We start from the raw sequence: 21,220 nt of genomic DNA on the forward strand, positions 1-21,220 counted from the left end.
AGTTGTGAACTTTGAGGTTTTCCAGAGGCACACTTTTTGTATCAAATTGTTTTCTGTGTTACAGACAGGTGCTCAGCTGCACAGAGCACTGAAGTGATGTTGGTAAAGATCTCTGACAAATCTAGGCACTGGCTTGGCTGGACATTTCCTGGCCAAGCTGTAGGTTGGTGGGTGGGAGGTGGTGTGAATGGGAAGTAGCTTCCCACGTGCCAATGGTAGAACCTGGGGGATGGTCAGATCAGTGAGGGGGAGGGGACTGTTGCCAGGAATGGCTGATAGGTAGCTGGGCATATCCATTTTTGGCTGAGTGATAGAAAATTACTTTGGTACAAATGATTGGTTGGGAAAGGGAAAACATTTTCTTGTTAGTTTTTACAGCTATGTCTTCCTGAGAACATTTTCAGTGTAGACTTGTGCCAGAGTCAGATATTTAAATTCTTACATGTGCACTGATGTGACTTCCAGCATTTATGAGTGAAGCTATTAATCTGGCAAACCTTCTTATCTCTGCCCGCAGGATGGCGAAACACCACTTATAAAAGCTACCAAGATGAGAAATATTGAAGTAGTAGAACTGCTGCTGGATAAAGGAGCTAAAGTGTCTGCTGTAGATAAGGTAAAACATCTGTGTGGAGAGAACACTTTCGGGAAGGTTGTTGGTAGACTGACATGTATATTCACTGGACTTAAGGGAGTCTGGTTTTATTTTGTGGAGGGAGAGATGACTTGCTGGGGCTATCTGTGTGGGATTTTGTTCCTGTGATATCTTCTTGGCCCTTCCGACAGTGTGCTGAGGAGTGCGCAGGCTTAGGATGCTATTAAAGGGGCTGCACCCGATTTTCCTTCTGTTGCTCGTACCAGTAGGGCACGCCGCCGTTGACCACCGTCCAAGGAGGATGCCGTCAGATGTCCAGCTTCTTGCAGACAAATAGGAGGGAAGACTCTGAGGGGCTGGGAAAGATAGACTCAGAGCAGACTAGCGTTAATATCCACTAACAGGAGATAAAATGTTCTGCCATGTACTTGCCATAATCCTCTTAGAGAAATGTTCATATTTTCCATGGTAAATTTAACTCTCAATTGCTTAATACATCATATAGAATTGATTCCTGGCTTGATTTTTTCATTTTAAACAGAATTCTTTCTCTACTTCCAATTGATTTCCTCCCATAAAAGGAGTGAATTGATTTACATATGAAGTAAGAAATAAAACTTTTTCCATCTGAACATGTAAGATTTGGACTCTCCTAATTCAAAATGGATTGAAGTTTTGTCCTTCTGTTATTTATGAGGCAATTAAACAAACCACAGAATCAATATGCATTTGCATTTATCAAGAAACCATGTTATTTAAGAAAAAAAAAATCTCCCACCTATTATTACCATGTTTGTATAATTTCATATAAAAGGAAGGAAATGAGGAATGATACAAAGTCGGGAGATTTTGCAGTTGAATATATTTGACTTTGTAGAAAACTTCGTGCATTGCCTTTTTTTTTTCATTCTGCCATTGACTCATTTCTGGCTCTGGTCTCCTAATTTGCAAATAAGAAACTACTGGACTAAGTGCCCTTGAAGATTCCGCATGGCCTCGTTAATTTGGTAACATGCCATTAACAAATATTCGTTTCATACTCAGTAATAAATTTCCTGGATTTCTCTGTCTCCATATCCTTTTGTGTATTGCTTTGCCTCGTCAGCACATACTTGCTGACAAGCACACATGATACTTGGAGCATTTGTTCATTCATTCAGCACATACTTCGTGTGGATGGGTGAGGTGGCTGTCGTGATAGAATTTGGAATACAAACCTGCAAAGGTCTTGATTCTGGCTCTTCATGGAGGATTTTATCCAGATACATTTCAGAATGAGCATTAATGCTATTTTCACCTGGCCTCTTCCTGATCTCAGTTCTGCACACTGACTGAGTGTATTGTCTCCCCTGCAATTTCAGAAACCTTGTGTCTGGCAGAAATGTCACAGGTGATATTTCTACCTTCTCATAGGTTTGGGGATAAGAGATGGGGTTCAGGTGGGGAAATGATGAAATCTGGTTAGGATGTGTTTTGTTTGAAGGCTGATGAGACATTCAGGAGGCATCAGGAAGTGTGGGACTAGAATTTGGGCAAGAAATCAAGCCCAGTGATGAGAATTTGGCACTTGAGTTACCAAGAGATAAGGATTGCATGGTGCAACTACGGTCATCAGTGGGAAGAAAACTGAGATCAGAACTTTACTTTTCTCATGGCACATATCACTTTCTACTTTTTAAATTTGCATGTTTCTCTAATTTCTTCCTCTTATAGTGTAAGCTTTGTAAGGTCAGGGACTGTTTTGTCTTCCATCTTTATGTACCCCGTACAGTGCATTACATAGAATGAGCTCAGTACGTAGTTATTGTACCATGTGTTCAGGATGAGGAAAGAGAATCTAGAAAAGGAAGAAGTAGATCCAAAGCAGAAGAGGAGAGTCAAAATCAAGATAAGGTTGTGCGGTGAAAGCTATAGGAAGAATGCTGCAGGGTCATTTTCATTTAGTGTTTGAGAGAGATCCAGGGTAGTTCTCATCTGAGAACTTAATTTGTTAACTTTTTAGGTCATTGTCTTCAAGAGAGATATTTTTGAAGTAAAAAGTGAAGGACACATTGCAGACCCTTTTGTTTGTTTGTTTGTTTGTTTTTACGTGTTTTCATTAGTGTTGGATGTGAATACTATTGTGATTGGGGATTCGAATTAGGGAAGAAGGTAGGTCGATGAAGGGAGAAGTGGAAGTTGCGGAGGGCAGAAGAGGGTGTATTGGCGAGAGATGGATGGAACGATATGAAGGACTCCAAGGAGAAAAGTGTAGGAGGAAATTTAAGGGCTTCGTATGATGGTGGCTGATTGGCAGAGGGTATGGGAGCAGAGGAGATCATTCATGCTAGATGGGACAGCAGTTTGGATTGTGACGCCTTCTAGACAAATGCAGAAGAAAGTTGTACAGTAGAATTTAAATTAGTTGAGGAAAGTGGAGGGACAGTAAATACCTGGGTGACGAGTAGGGGTAGATCCGTGGCCTGGGAGGTGCGGCAAGGAGAAAGCCTGTTCCTTCTCTTTTCAGGGAGTTGAGTGGAGGGGAGAAGAATGACTTTCCTTCTCGAGGGCTGTGGGAGAAATAATACCCAGGAAGGCCTAGGTGAGAAACTTGAGAAAAAGGTGACAGAGAAGTAGAAATAAAAATTCAGATTATTTATTCACTCTATATGAAAAATATGAAAAGTTCAGATTTTTTCATTATTTTACAGAAACTTGAAAATTATTATTCTGTATATACCATATGTAGAGTACATGAAAGTTCCAATTTTCTGTCCGTTTTACAGAAAGGAGACACTCCTTTGCATATTGCTATTCGTGGCAGGAGTCGGAAACTGGCAGAACTTCTTTTAAGAAATCCCAAAGACGGGAGGTTGCTATATAGGCCCAATAAAGCAGGCGAGACTCCCTACAACATTGACTGTAGCCATCAAAAAAGTATTTTAACTCAAATATTTGGAGCCAGTAAGTATTGGGTTTTGTTCCTGACTGAGCTTTTAAAAAATGAATGTTATATAAAAAATTAAGAAGCCAATTTTTGCATTTATCACTTAACTGGGGATTATGGATGTTGAGAAAGTTGTTTTGCTGTGGAAAAATATTCCTTCCTGTCTCGACCCCTTCTGCATTGTCCTATAGCATCTAAATGAAGTACGTCCAGAGTTATCCATCAGCTTTTTTTTTTTTTTTTTAATTTGACAGAGATAGAGAGAGAGCACAAGTAGGCAGAGCAGCAGGCAGAGGGAGAGGGAGAAGCAAGCTGTCCACTGAGCAGGGAGCCCGATGTGGGGCTCGATCCCAGGCCCCTGGGATCATGAGCTGAGCCGAAGGCAGCCGCCTAACCGACTGAGCCTCCCAGGTGCCCCTCCATCAGCTTTTAAGACCTCTAAAAATCTAGCCGGCTTCTTAAAAATCCTTTCCCTCATTCTCCCAGGTATACATCGTGCTTTTATCTAAACATGGTCTGTTTTCTCTGTGGCCTGAGGGCTTAGAGTTCTCCGTGTTTGCTCGTTATGCCTTCCACAGGCCTGCCCTCTCCATCTCCACCAAGGTTCCTTGTCCAAATCCTCTCCTCCAAGGCTCCTGTCAAAGTGATAAATTAATTTGGTGAGAATTCCTGTCTCAAAGCCATTGAACCTTTCTACCTGGAGTCTCTTTTTCTCCAGTTACTATATTTTATTTTTCAGTAACATTTAATAGCTTACTTTATGTAATGAAGAAAGTTTTACATAGTAAGAACGTTTTACATAGTAAGAAAGTATTTTGCATAGTAAGTATATTACAGTAATACACATATAGTAGTATACATAGTAAGTATATTACATAGTATTTTACATAGCAAGAAAGTATCACGTGTATTAATATTATTCCTATGTACTGGTTTATGTTTTAATCATATTGATTTTAAAATGTACCTTGTTTCACATTTTAAACTTTCTGAAATTGGAATGTGTCTTATAGCTGATGGATAGGAGAGCATCGGGTCACAGCTTGGCAACATGTTTTTTCTCTCTTGGTTATGCATAATAACGATGCATCTTGCAATAAGTAGGTGTCTTAAGTTCAGTGAAATATGGTGTTTAAGAGTCAAGAATCTTTTAACCTATTTTTTTCACACACGTAACTGTTGAATGTAAGGTTTTTTTTTTCTAATTAAATGACCAATTGATAACTGAGAATTGAGGTTCTTTTTTAGTGGTAATGTCTGTTTTTAATGTGAGGATATGGCATGTTTATAATTACAGGACACTTGTCTCCTACGGAAACAGACGGGGACATGCTCGGTTACGATTTGTATAGCAGCGCGCTAGCAGATATCCTCAGCGAGCCGACCATGCAGCCGCCCATTTGTGTGGGGCTGTACGCACAGTGGGGAAGTGGGAAATCCTTCTTACTCAAGAAACTAGAAGGTGAAGGGCATGTTTGTGCAAAGTCTATATATAACAAGGCTTCCTCTGGTGTTTTTTTCTGAAGTGAAGCACGATAGGTCTTCGTGTATGAGTGTATGTTGCACAGTTGTCTAAATGGGATGGTGCTACTCCTTCCGGTTGATCCTCCTCACAGTTATTTTGAGTTCTCCTACAACAAAGATCCAGCTGTGTTAGAACACTCTTGAGGCCCCTTGGTAGCAGATTTTCTGCATGTGCTGTTTGCTGTTATTTTTAATTTTAAGTAGACTCCACACCTAACATGGGGCTTGAACTCAGGACCCCAAAATCAAGAGTTGCATGCTCCACTGACTGAGCCACCAGGCTCCCCGCATTTGCTGTTTATAATCATCCTGTGCAGAGCCCTTCCGAAACCTGTCACTTTGCATGGAATACCCAGCAGCATCGCCTCCCGGGTGTGCCCCGTGCTGCAGTCCCAAAGGGCTCTTGGCTCCTGCAAGAGCAGACTAGGTCCTTTTCCTGAGTTGCTCCCTGTGTTACCTAGACAGCACCTCGCATTGTCCCTTTGATTGGCAAAATCTTACTCATTCTAAAGGGACAGGTTTCAATATTACCTGTAAAATTTTTACCAAGTTTTGTTGAAAGAATGACTTGTTCAGGGCTCATCTGGGCTCAGCCCACACGTTTAAGAGCAGTGACTCTCAAATGTGATTGCCGGGAGAAGGGGTGAGGAGGCGTGCCACAGAGGCAGGGTGGTCATGTGGAGGACACATAGCAAAGTCATGTGTTCCAGTTTTGTATGTGGAAACAATACAAACCACAAAAAATAACAGAATCTTGACAGATGGGAATATATGGAAAAAGATTTGTGTGTCCTCAGTATGAAGCAAGAGAGTGAGTAAAATGGGTGGGTGAATCCCTAGGGAATGAAGTTGGGATGTTTGTCTAAAGAGAACATTGGCTAAAATGATGAAGTAGCAACATTCCATCCATGGCCTTAGTAAGTGCCCAGTAAATGTTCATGTTGAAAGTTTCAGATTGAGTTAGAAGCAGCCTCTTTGGAGAACAGTGTGGAGATTCCTTAAGAAATTAAAAATAGAACTTCCCTATGACCCTGCAATTGCACTCCTCGGTATTTACCCCAAAGATACAGATGTAGTGAAAAGAAGGGCCATCTGTACCCCAATGTTTATAGCAGCAATGGCCACGGTCGCCAAACTGTGGAAAGAACCAAGATGCCCTTTAACGGACGAATGGATAAGGAAGATGTGGTCCATATACACTATGGAGTATGATGCCTCCATCAGAAAGGATGAATACCCAACTTTTGTAGCAACATGGACGGGACTGGAAGAGATTATGCTGAGTGAAATCAGTCAAGCAGAGAGAGTCAATTATCATATGGTTTCACTTATTTGTGGAGCATAACAAATAGCATGGAGGACATGGGGAGTTAGAGAGGAGAAGGGAGTTGGGGGAAATTGGAAGGGGAGGTGAACCATGAGAGACCATGGACTCTAAAAAACAACCTGAGGGGTTTGAATTGGTGGGTGGGTGGGAGCTTAGGGTACCAGGTGGTGGGTATTATAGAGGGCACGGATTGCATGGAGCACTGGGTGTGGTGAAAAAATAATGAATACTGTTATGCCGAAAATAAATAAAAAATAAATTAAAAAAAAAAGAAGAAGTTGTATTCTCAAAGACTTGGGAGAAGAAAGCCAAAACTACTGAAACTAATATTACATTACTGGAATTTAAATAAAAACTTGGAGGGGGAAAAAAAGTTGTTGTATTTCTTTAAAAAAAAATGGATTAAGGTTTTCCCGTTTCTCTTTCAGATGAAATGAAGACTTTTGCAGGACAACAGATTGAGCCTCTTTTTCAGTTCTCCTGGCTCATAGTGTTTCTGACCTTGCTGCTTTGTGGGGGGCTTGGTTTACTGTTTGCTTTCACTGTCGACCTGAATCTTGGAATAGCAGTATCATTGAGCTTCTTGGCTCTCTTATACATATTTTTTAGTAAGTTTTTGCTTTTTATTTTTTTCAAAAAATAAAGATGATGTTAAGTACTTCTTGTTTTATTTAAAATATTATCTTAATATTTTATATTTATATACCTATATTTATGAAATATAAAATATTATCTATATCTCTCCCGTAAGTGATTTTCATATTTAATTACAAGAGTTTCATAATCTTTTTGCTATTTTGTAAGTTGGCTTCAAGGAACATTGTTCACAATCTGGCTAGAATAGCTTTAAACACTGGTGTACTGCTCATTAATATTGAAATAGAACTCTAATTTACTATACTCACTTTTTTATATGTTAATGATTTACTATATTTAGGTCTTTTTTGAAAGTAAGTCTTCATAGCCGTCAGTGGGATGCTGTTGGGCATTTTGATCATCCCTATGATCTTCATTTTACTTAAAAGCAAAGTAAAAAACATCAATTATAGTCCCGTTCTTAGGGGATATCTTCAGTCATAGCAGAGGAAATAGATTCACTATTGGAGGAACTGGTGATTTCAACAGGTGCAAAAAGTGACAAACCCAAAATCATTTATATTTGAGTCTGAACTAAGTCATATGTTTCTGTTTAAGGCATTATCTTTCTCATTGTGTTTCTTACATCACATTTTAGTTAGTTTACTTTTTGTTTTTTTAAAGATTTTACTTATGTATTTGACAGAGATCACAAGTAGGCAGAGAGGCAGGCGGGAGAGCGCGGGGGAAGCAGGCTCCCTGCTGAGCCGAGAGAGCCCGATGTGGGGCTCGATCCCAGGACCCCAAGATCATGACCTGAGCTGAAGGCAGAGGCCTTAACCCACTGAACCACCCAGGCGCCCGTTAGTTTACTTTCTACACACGTTCTCTGTGTTGGTGAATTAGCTGAGGAATTCTTTGAGGAATAGCTAGGAAATAGCATGGAACCAGGGAGAGTCATGTAAGCCTGCCTCTCAGTACTTAATATTTGCCAGTGTGAGAAAAGAGGTTGCTTGGGTCATGATTGTTTTGAATAATTTTTTAAAACTGTGTATTTCAGTTGTCATTTACTTTGGTGGACGAAGGGAAGGAGAGAGTTGGAATTGGGCCTGGGTTCTCAGCACTAGATTGGCAAGACATATTGGATATTTGGAACTCCTCCTCAAATTGATGTTTGTAAACCCACCTGAATTGCCAGAGCAGACCACTAAAGCTTTACCTGTGAGGTAAGTTGGTCCCTTTGACAGAAGTAGCTTTTTGTAAGATGAAGCAAAAATAAAGTTTATAATGCTTTCTCAGTGTACATTCCAAAAAACATTGGTTTCCTCTTTTTTTTTTTTTTTTGAGTTTTTATTTATTTGTCAGAGAGATTGAGAGAGAGCTAGCACGCGCGCATAAGCAGGGGGAGCGGCAGGAAGCAGAGGGAGAGGGAGAAGCACACTCCCAGCCAAGCAAGGTCTCGATCCCAAGACCCTGGGATCATGACCCAAGCCAAAGGCAGACGCTTAACCGACTGAGCCACCCAGGCATCCCAAGGCATTTTTCTTAAACTTCATATATGAGAAATAAAACAACACGTCCTGGTTAAATAGGTTTGAGAAAGCACTTTATATTATATCTTCCTCTTGTACGTAAAAGGAACAGAGACACCTCTCCCTAAAAAATTCTGGTTAACTTTGATTTACCAAATTTGATCCGAGCATCTCCCATCCTGCCACGACACGACGCCTTTCCCATCCTTTGGGAACACTTTGAAGAGAGCGCAGGATGTAGGAGGGGGGCCTGGCATCCCCTTGCATTAGCCTGTAATGTTGGCTACTGAGCGTGCCCTCTGAGATGCTCTTTCCTTGCCTGTGGAAATAAATTGACTTGCCTATCTAAAATTATCATTAATGTCAAAGAGGAAATGTATGAGAAAATAGTTCAGAAAAGGTGAAAAACATATATGTCAAGAATAAAGGAAAAGTAGAGGGCTCCAGAAGAACATCAAGTGAAAAAAGGAATTGAAAGCAAGAGGAATTTAGTAGAAATTAGCAAAATAGTTAAATGGATACTAATGATTAAGAATTTTAAAATTATTAAAAGTAAAATGTGTAACTTAAGTTGAATAAATAAGCCAAACTAGATGAAACATCAAAACTGTGAATATAAGAGATAAAGATAAAAACTTACATAATTAGCATATATGATTAAGTATTAGAAGGATTTACAGATGAAAAGGTAAAATGAAAAAGTTAAGAAAACATGCAGAGTAGAATAAAATAATTGAGGGAAATATTTTCACAGAAATTTTATTCTATTTTATTTTTTTTCTTTTTAAGATTTTATTCATTTATTTGACAGACAGAGATCACAGTAGGCAGAGAGGCAGGCAGAGAGAGGGGGAAGCAGGCTCCCCACTGAGCAGAGAGCCCGATGTGGAGCTCTATCCCAGGAACCTTGGATCATGACCCGAGCTGAGGGCAGAGGCTTTAACCCACTGAGCCACCCAGGTGTCCCCAGAAAGTTTATTTTAAATTAATGACACGGTATTTCAAAAAAAGAACAATTAAAATAGCATAAATTGTGCCTGGGTGGCTCAGTGGATTAAAGCCTCTGCCTTTGGCTCAGGTCATGATCCCAGGATCCTGGGATTGAGCCCCGCATCAGGCTTTCTGCTCAGCAGGGAGTTCTCTCTCTATGTGCTTCTCTGCCTACTTGTGATCTCTGTCAAATAAATAAATAAAATCTAAAAAAAATAAAATAGCCTAAGTCAAGGTCACACAACAGAGTACAGTGTGATCCTGGACGGTATTTTGAAAACAGTGCTTTTACATACCATTGAGGTGATCATTTAGTTTAGGGATGGAAGGGGAGAAAGGAGCAAATGCAGAAGTCCTATCCATTCAGAGAATCAGGATACAAATGATTCAGTTATCTCAAAGAATAACCTGAGAAGAATCTTTCACACCTCATTTCTAAGTCCTTACTAAATGTTTAAGCTATAAATAAAACATTCTAAAACTTGAGTTTTCAAATGGCCTTAAATTCTTAATGACTGTAGTATCCTGTCAGCGTTTTGATCTCTCGGTTGGTGCCTCACACACTTCCCTGAGTGGCTCTTTCAGTCACTGTGCCATCGGCCACTGCAGGTGGCCGATGCCTTGCCTGAGCTCTGCCGCCATGTGTTACTCCTCTGCTTTTCGTCAGTTAACTTCATACAACTCTGCTGCATTTCACTTGGGTTATTGCCTTTTCCTAAGACAGGTATGTCTGATGCTAGAAGTGGGAGGAACCTAATTACAAGTTCTTTTCCCTCTTAAGAACTTTAATGACAATATTTTAAAAGAGACTTTAAGAAAATGTAGAGTCACATGATACAGAGATGACGTATATAGAAATTATTTATTTCTTTAGATACCCAAGTTACATTTTATTCCCCCATTCCCCCCAAGGTTTTTGTTCACAGATTACAACAGGCTGTCCAGTGTAGGTGGAGAAACATCGATGGCTGAAATGATCGCTACTCTCTCGGATGCCTGTGAGAGAGAGTTTGGCTTTTTGGCGACCAGGCTCTTTCGAGTATTCAAGACTGAAGATTCGCAGGGTAGGCCTTCCTTGCTCCTCCTCCTCTGTGTGTGTGTGTAGGGGATGAGGATGGGATGAATATTCCTGTGAAAACATGAATTGAGTGTTAGAAATTCATATGCTATGACTGTCACATTTATGGTCTTCTAGATGCTTCGTATGTAAGTAATTGGTAAAACCATTTTCTGTCTTACAGGCAAAAAGAAATGGAAAAAGACCTGTTGCCTGCCATCCTTTGTCATCTTCCTTTTTATCTTCGGCTGCATTATTGCTGGAATTACTCTCCTGGCTATCTTCAGGGTCGACCCGAAACATCTGACAGTGAATGCTGTTCTCATATCAATCGCTTCAATAGTGGGATTGGCCTTCGTGCTGAACTGCCGTACGTGGTGGCAGGTGCTGGACTCTCTCCTGAATTCTCAGAGGAAACGCCTCCATAATGCTGCCTCCAAACTGCACAAGCTAAAAAGTGAAGGATTCATGAAGGTAAGCGCTCACGGATCATTCGGAAGTAACTGAATGTGAGCTTGCCACCATGACCTTGATGGTGGGGCTTTAGGGCGTGGACTCTGTCAATGTTACAGTGTTGCATTTGTTTTTAGTTTTATTCCACATTTGCCCTGTGGAAATATATGTTTGAAGTGGGAAACATTAAAACAATACAGGTTTTTATAAAATAGACTTTTATAAGGTATTCCTAGGAATTAGGAGATTGCTCCACAGGTCACCACCACCTACCTAATAACAGTGGGTTTCCTGCCTGATAAGATAGGCTCCTCAGTAGAGAAAGCAGATTAAACCACTAAAACATATAAAATAGAACTGTACTTTTAGATTCAAAAGGGACTTCATACAATATCTATAGCCCCTTTCCTTTGATCAAGGTCACAGGCCATCTGGAGCCAACTGTAATGTGGTATTCAGAGCATTTGAATTTGCATTCAATGACTTTCAGAGCATGTGATCTTGGCAAATAAGTCACTCAGCCTAGTGTGTCTTTTGAAGTGGTTATGACTGTGGCTACCTCATTGTATGGGTAAAGGGCTCTAATTTATGTAAAGTCACTTTATAAATTGTGAAGCACTCACTGCAGTTTTACATGGGGCCAGAACTGGCTGTGAGGACTTGGGATTTTTTTTCTTCCTGTTAGATGAGATTCTGTCAGGCTTTTTAAGAAATGTGCTTCAATTTCTTACATCTTCAGTGCTTCTGTCCTTTCTTTTGTGCAGGTTCTTAAGTGTGAAGTGGAGCTAATGGCCAGGATGGCAAAAACCATTGACAGTTTCACTCAGAATCAGACAAGGCTGGTGGTGATCATTGATGGACTGGACGCCTGCGAGCAGGACAAAGTACTCCAGATGCTGGACACTGTATGTCTTAGCCATCTTGAAACTTAAATTTGTCACATGTGGCAGCCAAGAGGAATGACTTGTGAATTTCTCAAGTGGAATTTGAATAGTACTTTTTCTTTTGTAAAACCAACCATTTTTTTTTTAAGTGCAAAAGCATAACAGGAGTAAATGTCTCATCACAAACAGATTTAAACAATTTTAGCCCAATGGCTGTGTGAGCAAATGAATGGAGTAGCTCTAAAGTCCATGGTGTGACTCCACCTTTCTTTTGCAGATGATTATGATTAGAATCAGAGGCAATAGTAGGGAACCCTCAGAATCTGTAGTTTTTGTTGAAGGCGGGGTACATCAGTGGCTCTCTGTGAGGCATGGTAAAGCAGTAGTATGTAGCTGTGGAGAGACACCAGTGTGCCCAGCGCCTCATGTCTGCTCACAAATATGTCTGTGTGTGTCGTTCTTTCCTTTAATGTAGACCACAAATATCTCAGAATAGGACAGGGTTAATTGTTTTCTGTGGAGGTTTTATCAGTTAGGTTTTATTACAGTTAGGTGATGAAAAATTGTCAAATGGTGAAAAACCAGATTGAGACCTTAATGAAATTTATTTTCATATGAAATAATATTTTGAAAAAAGTAGTATTTAAGAAATACAGTCATCAAAGGATAATACGGGTTTTTGTTGCTTTGGATAATTTGAACTTTATATCATAAGTACACATTTTTTCTACCACAGGTCCGAGTTCTGTTTTCAAAAGGCCCCTTCATTGCCATTTTTGCAAGTGATCCGCATATTATCATCAAGGCAATTAACCAGAACCTCAACAGCGTGCTTCGTGACTCAAATATAAACGGTCATGACTATATGCGCAATATAGTTCACTTACCTGTTTTTCTTAATAGTCGTGGACTCAGCAATGCAAGAAAATTTCTTGTGACTTCAACAACAAATGGGGACATTCCGTGCCCAGATACTGCAGGTAAAGAGTCAGTTCCTTGGGCACTTCAGTTTGAAGGAGTTACGTAATGTTTTATGGTGACTCACCTTTTACCTTGAAAAATACTGTTGGTATTTCACTTCTCTTTATATGTCATGTACAACAGAATTTTAATAGAGTGATGCTCTCTCAACAAATTCTTTAAGGGACCCAGGAAGATGCTGACAGAAGAGTTTCACAGAACAGCCTTGGAGAAATGACTAAGCTCGGTAGCAGAACAGCCCTGAACAGACGGGTAAGCTGCCCCTTGTTCTGAGCCACGTGTTCTTGTGCTGCTGTTTGAGTAGAGCGAAGGTGATGCAACTCAAATATAAGCTATAAGCTGCTGTAGATGCTGCATTAAGCTCATCCAATATATTTTATTACTGAATTTCCTTTCGGCTTCAGATGGCTTTTTAGGAACTACGTGAGCCTGGAGCCCATAGCAACTGTGGATTGTACGGTAGTCCCCCTCCTCCCCTGGCCTCTTCCCAGGCACCTGCCTCAGAGCAGCCGAATTAGGCTCTCTGCGAGTGAGATTTTAAAACTCTCCAGAGGATGTCATCCAGGGTGGAGAAGGCCCATATCCATTCCAGGTCAAGTTGTACCCATTCCAGGTGCCCGTTGCCACCAGACCATGGCGGGGAAAGAGGCTCATGGTGTGAGAAGAGCTCCGTGCGCTTCCTGCCGGCCGTCCTCCCTCCCTGATGGCTGCAAGCCCCGTCCCTTTCTTTTGCACCCACGCAGTGATTTTGTGTCCTGCCCGGCCATCTGGGTTTCTCCTCGAACACTCAGGTTTTCCCTGCCCTACCCCACTCTTAGAACCCTGTTTTGTACAGAGATCGAGGGCGTGTTACAAGACAGGAAGATGTCCACTCGGGGTACAGGACGGTGAGAATGCCACTTGACGCTGGGCCAGCACTGGCACCCTCTTCTTTTTCCAGGTTGCTGCCATTACATTTGAGACATTTTATATGTGTTTTCAATGACATTTTGATGTTCTGATTTTATGTCTCTAACCTGTACAAGTATGAATGCAAAATTAATATGAAAGACAGTTGATCATACTAAATTAGGAGGGTATCGTTTCCCATTTCAAATTTGTCTCTTAGTAGTCTGGCCTCTTGGGCTCCCTGTGCTTGCATCCACCATGACTTCAGAGGAGAACTCGCCTTTGTTGTCCCTGTTCTTCCTCCGACTAGAAGGGATTCTCTGCCCCACTCTGCCCACAGGAGTGCCTCTAATTCTTATCCATATGTAAGCGTAGTTGTCACACATTTAAAAATCACCCAAACATCAAAATGCTGAATCCTTGAAATAAAGAGTTTATGTACTCTGTTATTTCAGGGTCCCTCTGATATTGGAACTCCTGTAAGAGTTTGACTTGCATTCTCTACCAAATTTTGCTTATTTATAATCTTTAAGGCATTTAACTTTCTCTAACTGTACAGCAATAAATCAAAATACATCTGAAGTTAAACCACACCATTGGATGCAGTTGTTGCTAATACAACTTTATAACTGCTCTGTAAAGATTTGCCTCAGGGAATAACAATAATAATGCCTATTATTGTTATATAATCTTCCTCTTTGACTAACATTTTGGATTGTTTTTATTGTCATCATAAACATACCATAACTTCTCAAAAAGCCCTAAGTTCTCAGACTTGAAGTATTGGTTCATGCTTATTGTTCTTAAACTCTTCCAGGATACTTACCGAAGAAGGCAGATGCAGCGGACCATTACTCGGCAGATGTCCTTTGATCTTACAAAACTGCTGGTTACCGAGGACTGGTTCAGTGACATAAGTCCTCAGACCATGAGAAGGTTACTTAATATTGTTTCTGTGACAGGTAACTTCTTATAGTAGATAATAAACTTGATCACATTAGGAAAGCAATTCAGTTTCAGAAACAGAAGGATGTACTGTGTTCGTAACGTTTATACTGCTGTGTACCACTTTTATTTGCATTAAGTATATCTAATAAAACCTACATTAGTTTTGACGATGAAAATCAACTATTGGTTGTACCCTGTTATTTTTAAAATTCGATGACTTAAAAAATCTTTTATTTCATCTCAGGTTTTTCTCTTTGTATAAAGATAATTTTATGCTAACTTGTATGACTGAGTATATAATTTAAAATGTTGACATTCAGATTTTATACACCGCTATTGTTTCAGTTTTCAAATGACAGATTTTTTTCTTTTTTATTGGCTTAAATAAAATACACAACAAAATTTACGGTCTTAACCATATTCAAGGGCACAATTTGGTGGGATTAAACGGATTCACACTGTTGTGTGGCCATCACTACTACCTATCCCCATAGTTCTCTCCGTCTTGTAAAACTGAAACTCTGTACCCATTATATCATAACTCCCCTTCCTTCCCTCCCTCAGTGCCTGCGACCACTTTTCTATTTTCTGTCTCTACAGAATATTACTATGCTAAGTACCTCATATAAGTGGAATCATGTAGTATTTATCTTTTTGTGACTGGCTTATTTCACTTAACATAATGTGTTCAGGGTTCATGTTGTAGCATGCAGAATTTCTTTCCTTTTAAAGAATGAGTAGTGTTCCGTTGTATGTATATATCACATTTTGGCTTAACCATTCATTTGTTGATGGACATGTGGGTTGCTTCCATATTTTAGCTCTTGTGAATAATGCTGCTATGAACATGAGTGCATCATAATATTTTCCATGACCATGGTTTCAATTCTTTTGGATGTATACTCAGAAATGGAGTTGCTGGGTCACATGGTATTTCTATTTTTGAATTTTTTGAGGAACCTTAATTCTGTTTTCCATGGCTGCACTATTTTACATTCCTACCAACCATGCACAAAGGTTCCAATTTCTCTACATCCTCGCCAACACTTGTTTCTTTCTATTTTTTTGATAGTAGCCATCCTATTAGGTGAGAGGTAGTATCTCATTGTCGATGGGGTGCGTTTTCCTAGTGATTGGTGCTGTTGAGCATCTTTTCATATGCTTATTGGCCATTCCTGTATCTTCTTTGGAGAAATGTTTATCTAAGTCCTTTGTCCATTTTTGGATAGAGTTGTTTGGGTTTTTTATTGTTGAGTTTTTAGAAGTTCCCACTATTGTGGATATTAATTCCTTACTATATACATGATTTGCAGATGTTTTCTCCCATTCTATGGGTTGCATTTTTACTTTGTGGATAGTGCCTTTTGGTGTACAGAATTTTAAAATTTTCATAAAGTTCCGTTTGTCTGTTGTTGTTGTGGATAGTGCCTTTTGGTGTACAGAATTTTAAAATTTTCATGAAGTTCCGTTTGTCTGTTGTTGTTGTTGTTTATATGCCTTTGGTGTTCTATTCGAGAAAGCACTGCCAAATCCGGTGTTGAGAAATTTTTGTCCTATGTTTTATTCTAAGCATTTTATTGTTTTAAGTTACATTTAGGTAACCTGATCTATTTTGAGTTAATTTTTATATATGGTGTTAAGTAGGGGTTCAACTTCATTCTTAAGCATGTGGATCTCCAGTTTCCCCAGCACCATTTATTGAAGAGACTGTCCTTTCTCCATCTAATGGTCTTGGCACCTTTGTCAAAATCATTTGACCATATACATGGGGATTAATTTCTGGGCTCTCCTGTTCTGTTCTATTCTATTGACCTGTATGCCTGTGTTTATGCCATTCTGTACTGTTTTGATTGCTGTGGTTTTGTAGTCAGTTTTGAGATAAAGAAGTATGAGTCCTCCAGTTTTGTTCTTCTTTTTCAGGATTATTTTGGCTATTCAGTGTCACAGATTCCATATGAATTTTAGGATGGATTTTTCTATTTCTGCGAAAAAGGTTATGGGAATTTTGACAGATTTCATTGAATTTTAGATGACTTGGGTTAAAATATCAATATTGAGTCTTCCAATTCATGAACCTGGATTTTAATTAACTTATAATTTAAAATGTTGAAATTCGGGGAAGCCTGGGTGGCTCAGTTGGTTTAGCGTCTCTTTTTGGCTCAGGTCATGATCCTAGTGTCCTAGGATCGTCCTAGGATCCTCAGGCTCCCTGCTCCGCAGGGAGTCTGTATCTGCTGCCCCCCCCCCCGCCCTTGCACTCTCATTCACGTGCCCCTGCTTGTTCGCTCGCTTGCTCGCTCTCTCTCAAATAAAATAAATAAAAAAGTAAATAAAATTTTAAAGTTGAAATTCAGATTTTATATGCTCCAGTTGTTTCAGTTTTCAAATGACATTTTAAATAAAAATGTTGGGGCACCTGGGTGGCTCAGTGGGGTAATAAGCCTCTGCCTTCAGCTCAGGTCATGATCTTGGGGTCCTGGGATCGAGTCCCATGTCGGGCTCTCTGCTCAGTGGGGAGCCTGCTTCCCACTCTCTCTGCCTGCCTTTCTACTTGTTATTTCTCTCTCTTTGTCAAATTTAAAAAACAAAACAAAACAAAAAAAACCCACTTTAATAAATAAATAAAAATGCTAACAATAAAATTGAAGATTAGTGCCCTGTGACTGGATTCCATGCATAGAATTCTGCTCTTCACCATGTTAATGCTTACATATAAATTTAAATACATATAAACATAAATATAAATTTAATATGTAAGTATATGTTCCTTTGCATGACATTAAATGGTACTTAGTAATACTGACTAGTGTTAACACTATTATGATAGTTATACTGGCATTTGCTTTTAGAATAAAGTTGGGGTGCATGCTATAAACTAAACTTCAAGTGAGGTTGTGTCTAATATATGTGCAATATTTTTGGTAATTAAATCCCTTTAAGTGAGGTCTCAAACTTTATTGATTATGTTCTACAATGGAAATGTTCTATCATTTCCATACAATGGAAATGTTATCAGTATCTTTGTACATATTTAATAAATATATGGTGAGTATCTTGATATGCCAGATATCAGTCTGTGTATTGTGGAGATAGGCAGTGAACAAGATAAAGTTCTTGTCCTGTTGGTAAAGACAGAACATATAAAGTCATGTAATAATAAGTGCCATAAAAACCTCATCTACCCTTACCATTTAGTGTCAGGATACCCCTGGTGCAGTCATTGTTTCTTCTTTTTTTTTATCTGAACCAGCTCCTTTGGTGATCTCATTTAGTCCCAAAGGGTTACATACCATTTACATGCAAAAGATTCTCAAATGTGTATCTTCAGCCTTGTTGTTCTCCAGCTGCCTGCTTGATACCTAGTGGGGTCTAATACATGTCTGAGACCATACCATGTCCAAAAGTGAACTTCTGATCCCCTGCCCCAAACTTCATCCATCCATCGCCTCCCATCTCAGTTAATGCAACTCTTTTTCCCGTTCCCTGGGGGGAAAAAACCTCGATACCTTGTTGACATATACCACCTCCAATCTGTAGTACATCCTTGAGTTCTGTTTTCAGACTGTATCCAGAATCTAACCACTTTTCATGGTTTGTAACATACTACCCTTATCCTCCGCTTCATCCTGTCTCATTGGTGTTCATTACAGCAGTAGCCTGCTCCTCCTCTTTCCTCTGTGGTTCTCCATGCGGCAGCTACAGTGACCTTTCGAAACAGAAGCCAGTCATGTTATTCTCTCCTCAGAACTCTCTTATTTTCCCGTTGTACTAAAGATAAAAATATTAAGTCCTTACAGTTTCTTATGGGGCCCTTTTTGATGTCTTTCTCTCTACCTCTTTCCCTATCTCTGAGCTTATCTCCTGTCCCGCTCTTAGATCCCTTACTGACCTCTTTGCTGTGTCCTGAAAATGCCAGGCACGTTTCTGCCCAAGGGCTTCTGCTTTTGCCTGTAATGATCTTTCTTTGGAGAGATGTATTCTGGCCTTCTCATCTCCTTTGAAGTTTTTGCTTAAAAGTCAGCTTTTTCATTGGGAACTTCCTTTGTTATCTTATATAAATTATACTTCCTCCTTCTATACACCTTGCTTTCTTCATTTGTTCCATAGAACTGATCACCTTCTGATGCACTCTACCATTTGCCTAACAGCTGAGATGGCACTTTAGAGGATGAGGTCCGTCACGGGTGCATCGATGTTCTGCTGTCTGATTGTGGGCAGTGTTGAGACTGTCTGACACATAGTTCTGAAAGATTTTTGCCTGCATGTTCATGGTCAAAGCAGAATATAACACTAGTGGCAAATAACACCAAAAAATTACTTTAGAATTAAACAGAATTGTGTTTAATCCCTAGAATTTTTCCAGTACAGCTTTTGGATTATAGAAGCCCTGGAAATAGTAAATTTGAATTTGCAGTGTAAATCAAGTTGCAACTTTTAAATATTTAAATTAATTGTCAACATGCTAAATGTTTCACTTAGTACAATAATACACATCTATTAATTTTAGAATGTTTTTATATTTTTTTAAAGGACGATTACTGAGAGCCAATCAGATTAGTTTCAACTGGGACAGGCTTGCTAGCTGGATCAACCTTACTGAGCAATGGCCTTACCGAACTTCATGGCTCATATTATATTTGGAAGAGACTGAAGGTATTCCAGATCAAATGACATTAAAAACCATCTATGAAAGGTACTTTGTCTGGCCTCTTGATATTTCACTTTATTTTAGATTGAGTTAGTTATAAGTTATAATTTATAACTTACAGTTATAAGTTAATGCATATAAAGCAAAGTGAATACAAAATAATATGCATGAAACGTATACTTCTGGATGGATTCAACCATTCTCATTAATTCCATTATAATTTTAGAGTCCTATTAGCACAGGTAAATATCTAATGTAAAATTTACATCTTCAGTTGGACATAGTCTTTCCTTTTCAGTGTAACTTACATGGTAAAAAAAAAATTAATAGTTCTATTAGTTTTGTGTATTTGTACATACAAAATGCAAATCTTGAAATGTCATTATTATTTCTATTTTATTTTTATTCTAAGTGTCTTCATTGAATATTAAGGAGGTTAAATTTTTTAAATCATTAGTGCAGATATTTTCAGTTTTGTATCTGGAGGATTTTTGGAACTGAATATAAGCTGGAAAACATTCTTTGTATTAAACAGTAAAAGAATTTATTGTTACTTTAAGCTCAGTGATTTGAAGTACTTTTAAAATTGATAAATTAAATTTTTTCTTAAAAAACATGCAGTTAAGGTTCAGTGAAATGTCAGATAAGTAAAGTTTTAAGAGTTGACAATTTATCAATTCAGAAATGAAATTAAAATCCTTTTTGTCAGAATACTTAATACCTTCAGTGTTCAGTTACTGCTCAAAATAAATTATCCCGTAGAAAACAAATAGTACCAAGAAATTAGACAATTTTATAAAACTCGGTGTAACTGAAACAATTATTTTAACATATCAATGAAGCTAACTCTAACAAAGCATTGAGTGTATAGTTCCTATATTAAAACTTCTGAGATTACAAAAGTTTTTTCTTAAAATACTGTCAGCATATGGTTTTTCCTGATTTTTCAATCCCCATATTTTTTAAGCTTTTATTTACTTTAGAGAAAGGTGGGGGGCAGGAGAATGAGGGAAGGGCAGAGCGGGCGGGAGAGGACACTCAGACAGACTCCATGCTGAGTGCAGAGCCTAATGCGGGGCTCCACTTTGGGACCCTGAGATCAGGACGAGCTGAAATCAAGAGCTGGTTGCTTAACCAACTGGACCATGCAGGGGTCTCTCCCCATTTTTCATATATGTATTTTTTTTTTAATCCTAGGTAAATAACTAGCTTTAGGATTACAGAGAATGGTGTAGTAATAGTCTACAGATATGAACTCTTCTTGGTTTTGCTGTTTAATTTATACTAAAGTTGTTTAAACCGCGTGCTCTATCCAGTAGGTGTTCCAGCAGATGGCAGTGATACATAAGGGCCACATGCTGTAGATAGTGGCGCTGAGTTGCTTCTGCACTTTGATATTTTAGAAATTATCTTTTTCTTATAAGATATACAATTGGTTTTTCTCTTGGTTGTGTAGAAAAATACTGTTTTATTTCGTGAATAAGTTTTACATCAGAACGTGTTGTGTAGTTACGATTGTTTGCTAGATGAGTACAGTCATTTTTCAGCAGTTAAAATTGAACTTTTTTAATGTTTTAACTTCTTAATTATAATTCATACCAATATAATGGGATTTATTCTTCACATGGTGTATTTTTTACACAAAGTGCTAAGTAGCATGGACAGGTGGTTCTTTGGCACTTCACTTGAGCAGTTATTTGTGTGTAAATAAAAATATGTCTGAGAAAAGACTAAGCGTTCATTTAGGAACTATAAAGGGGATTCTTAGAGTCTGCGTGAATCGGTATTGTTGCTCGAGTAGTACAATCGGGTTCAGGAAATTTGAAATCCAGGCAGCAGGAGAGCTGCTCCTCTCACAGGGGTCCTCCTTAAGGAGGAGGGGTCGCTTCTC

At 39.0% G+C, this 21,220-nt stretch overlaps 1 protein-coding gene across 14 annotated transcripts in view; it reads left to right on the forward strand.

Moving 5' to 3' along the window:
* The window catches only part of KIDINS220 (kinase D interacting substrate 220), a 97,343-nt gene that overhangs the window by 32,688 nt on the left and 43,435 nt on the right, over positions 1–21,220 (forward strand). For all 14 annotated transcript variants that reach the window (XM_045084910.1, XM_045084912.1, XM_045084911.1 and 11 more), the window contains 12 exons: positions 518–616; positions 3,361–3,538; positions 4,819–4,983; positions 6,801–6,980; positions 8,009–8,174; positions 10,383–10,534; positions 10,712–11,001; positions 11,745–11,885; positions 12,601–12,844; positions 13,009–13,097; positions 14,551–14,695; positions 19,212–19,374. In XM_045084910.1, coding sequence (XP_044940845.1) covers positions 518–616; positions 3,361–3,538; positions 4,819–4,983; positions 6,801–6,980; positions 8,009–8,174; positions 10,383–10,534; positions 10,712–11,001; positions 11,745–11,885; positions 12,601–12,844; positions 13,009–13,097; positions 14,551–14,695; positions 19,212–19,374 — 2,012 coding nt within the window. The remainder of the gene's footprint in view (positions 1–517; positions 617–3,360; positions 3,539–4,818; positions 4,984–6,800; positions 6,981–8,008; positions 8,175–10,382; positions 10,535–10,711; positions 11,002–11,744; positions 11,886–12,600; positions 12,845–13,008; positions 13,098–14,550; positions 14,696–19,211; positions 19,375–21,220) is intronic.

This window comes from Mustela putorius, unplaced genomic scaffold (genome assembly GCF_011764305.1).
Source record: "Mustela putorius furo isolate JIRA1106 unplaced genomic scaffold, ASM1176430v1.1 tig00000813_pilon_pilon_pilon, whole genome shotgun sequence".
NCBI classification, from domain to species: Eukaryota; Metazoa; Chordata; class Mammalia; order Carnivora; family Mustelidae; genus Mustela; species Mustela putorius.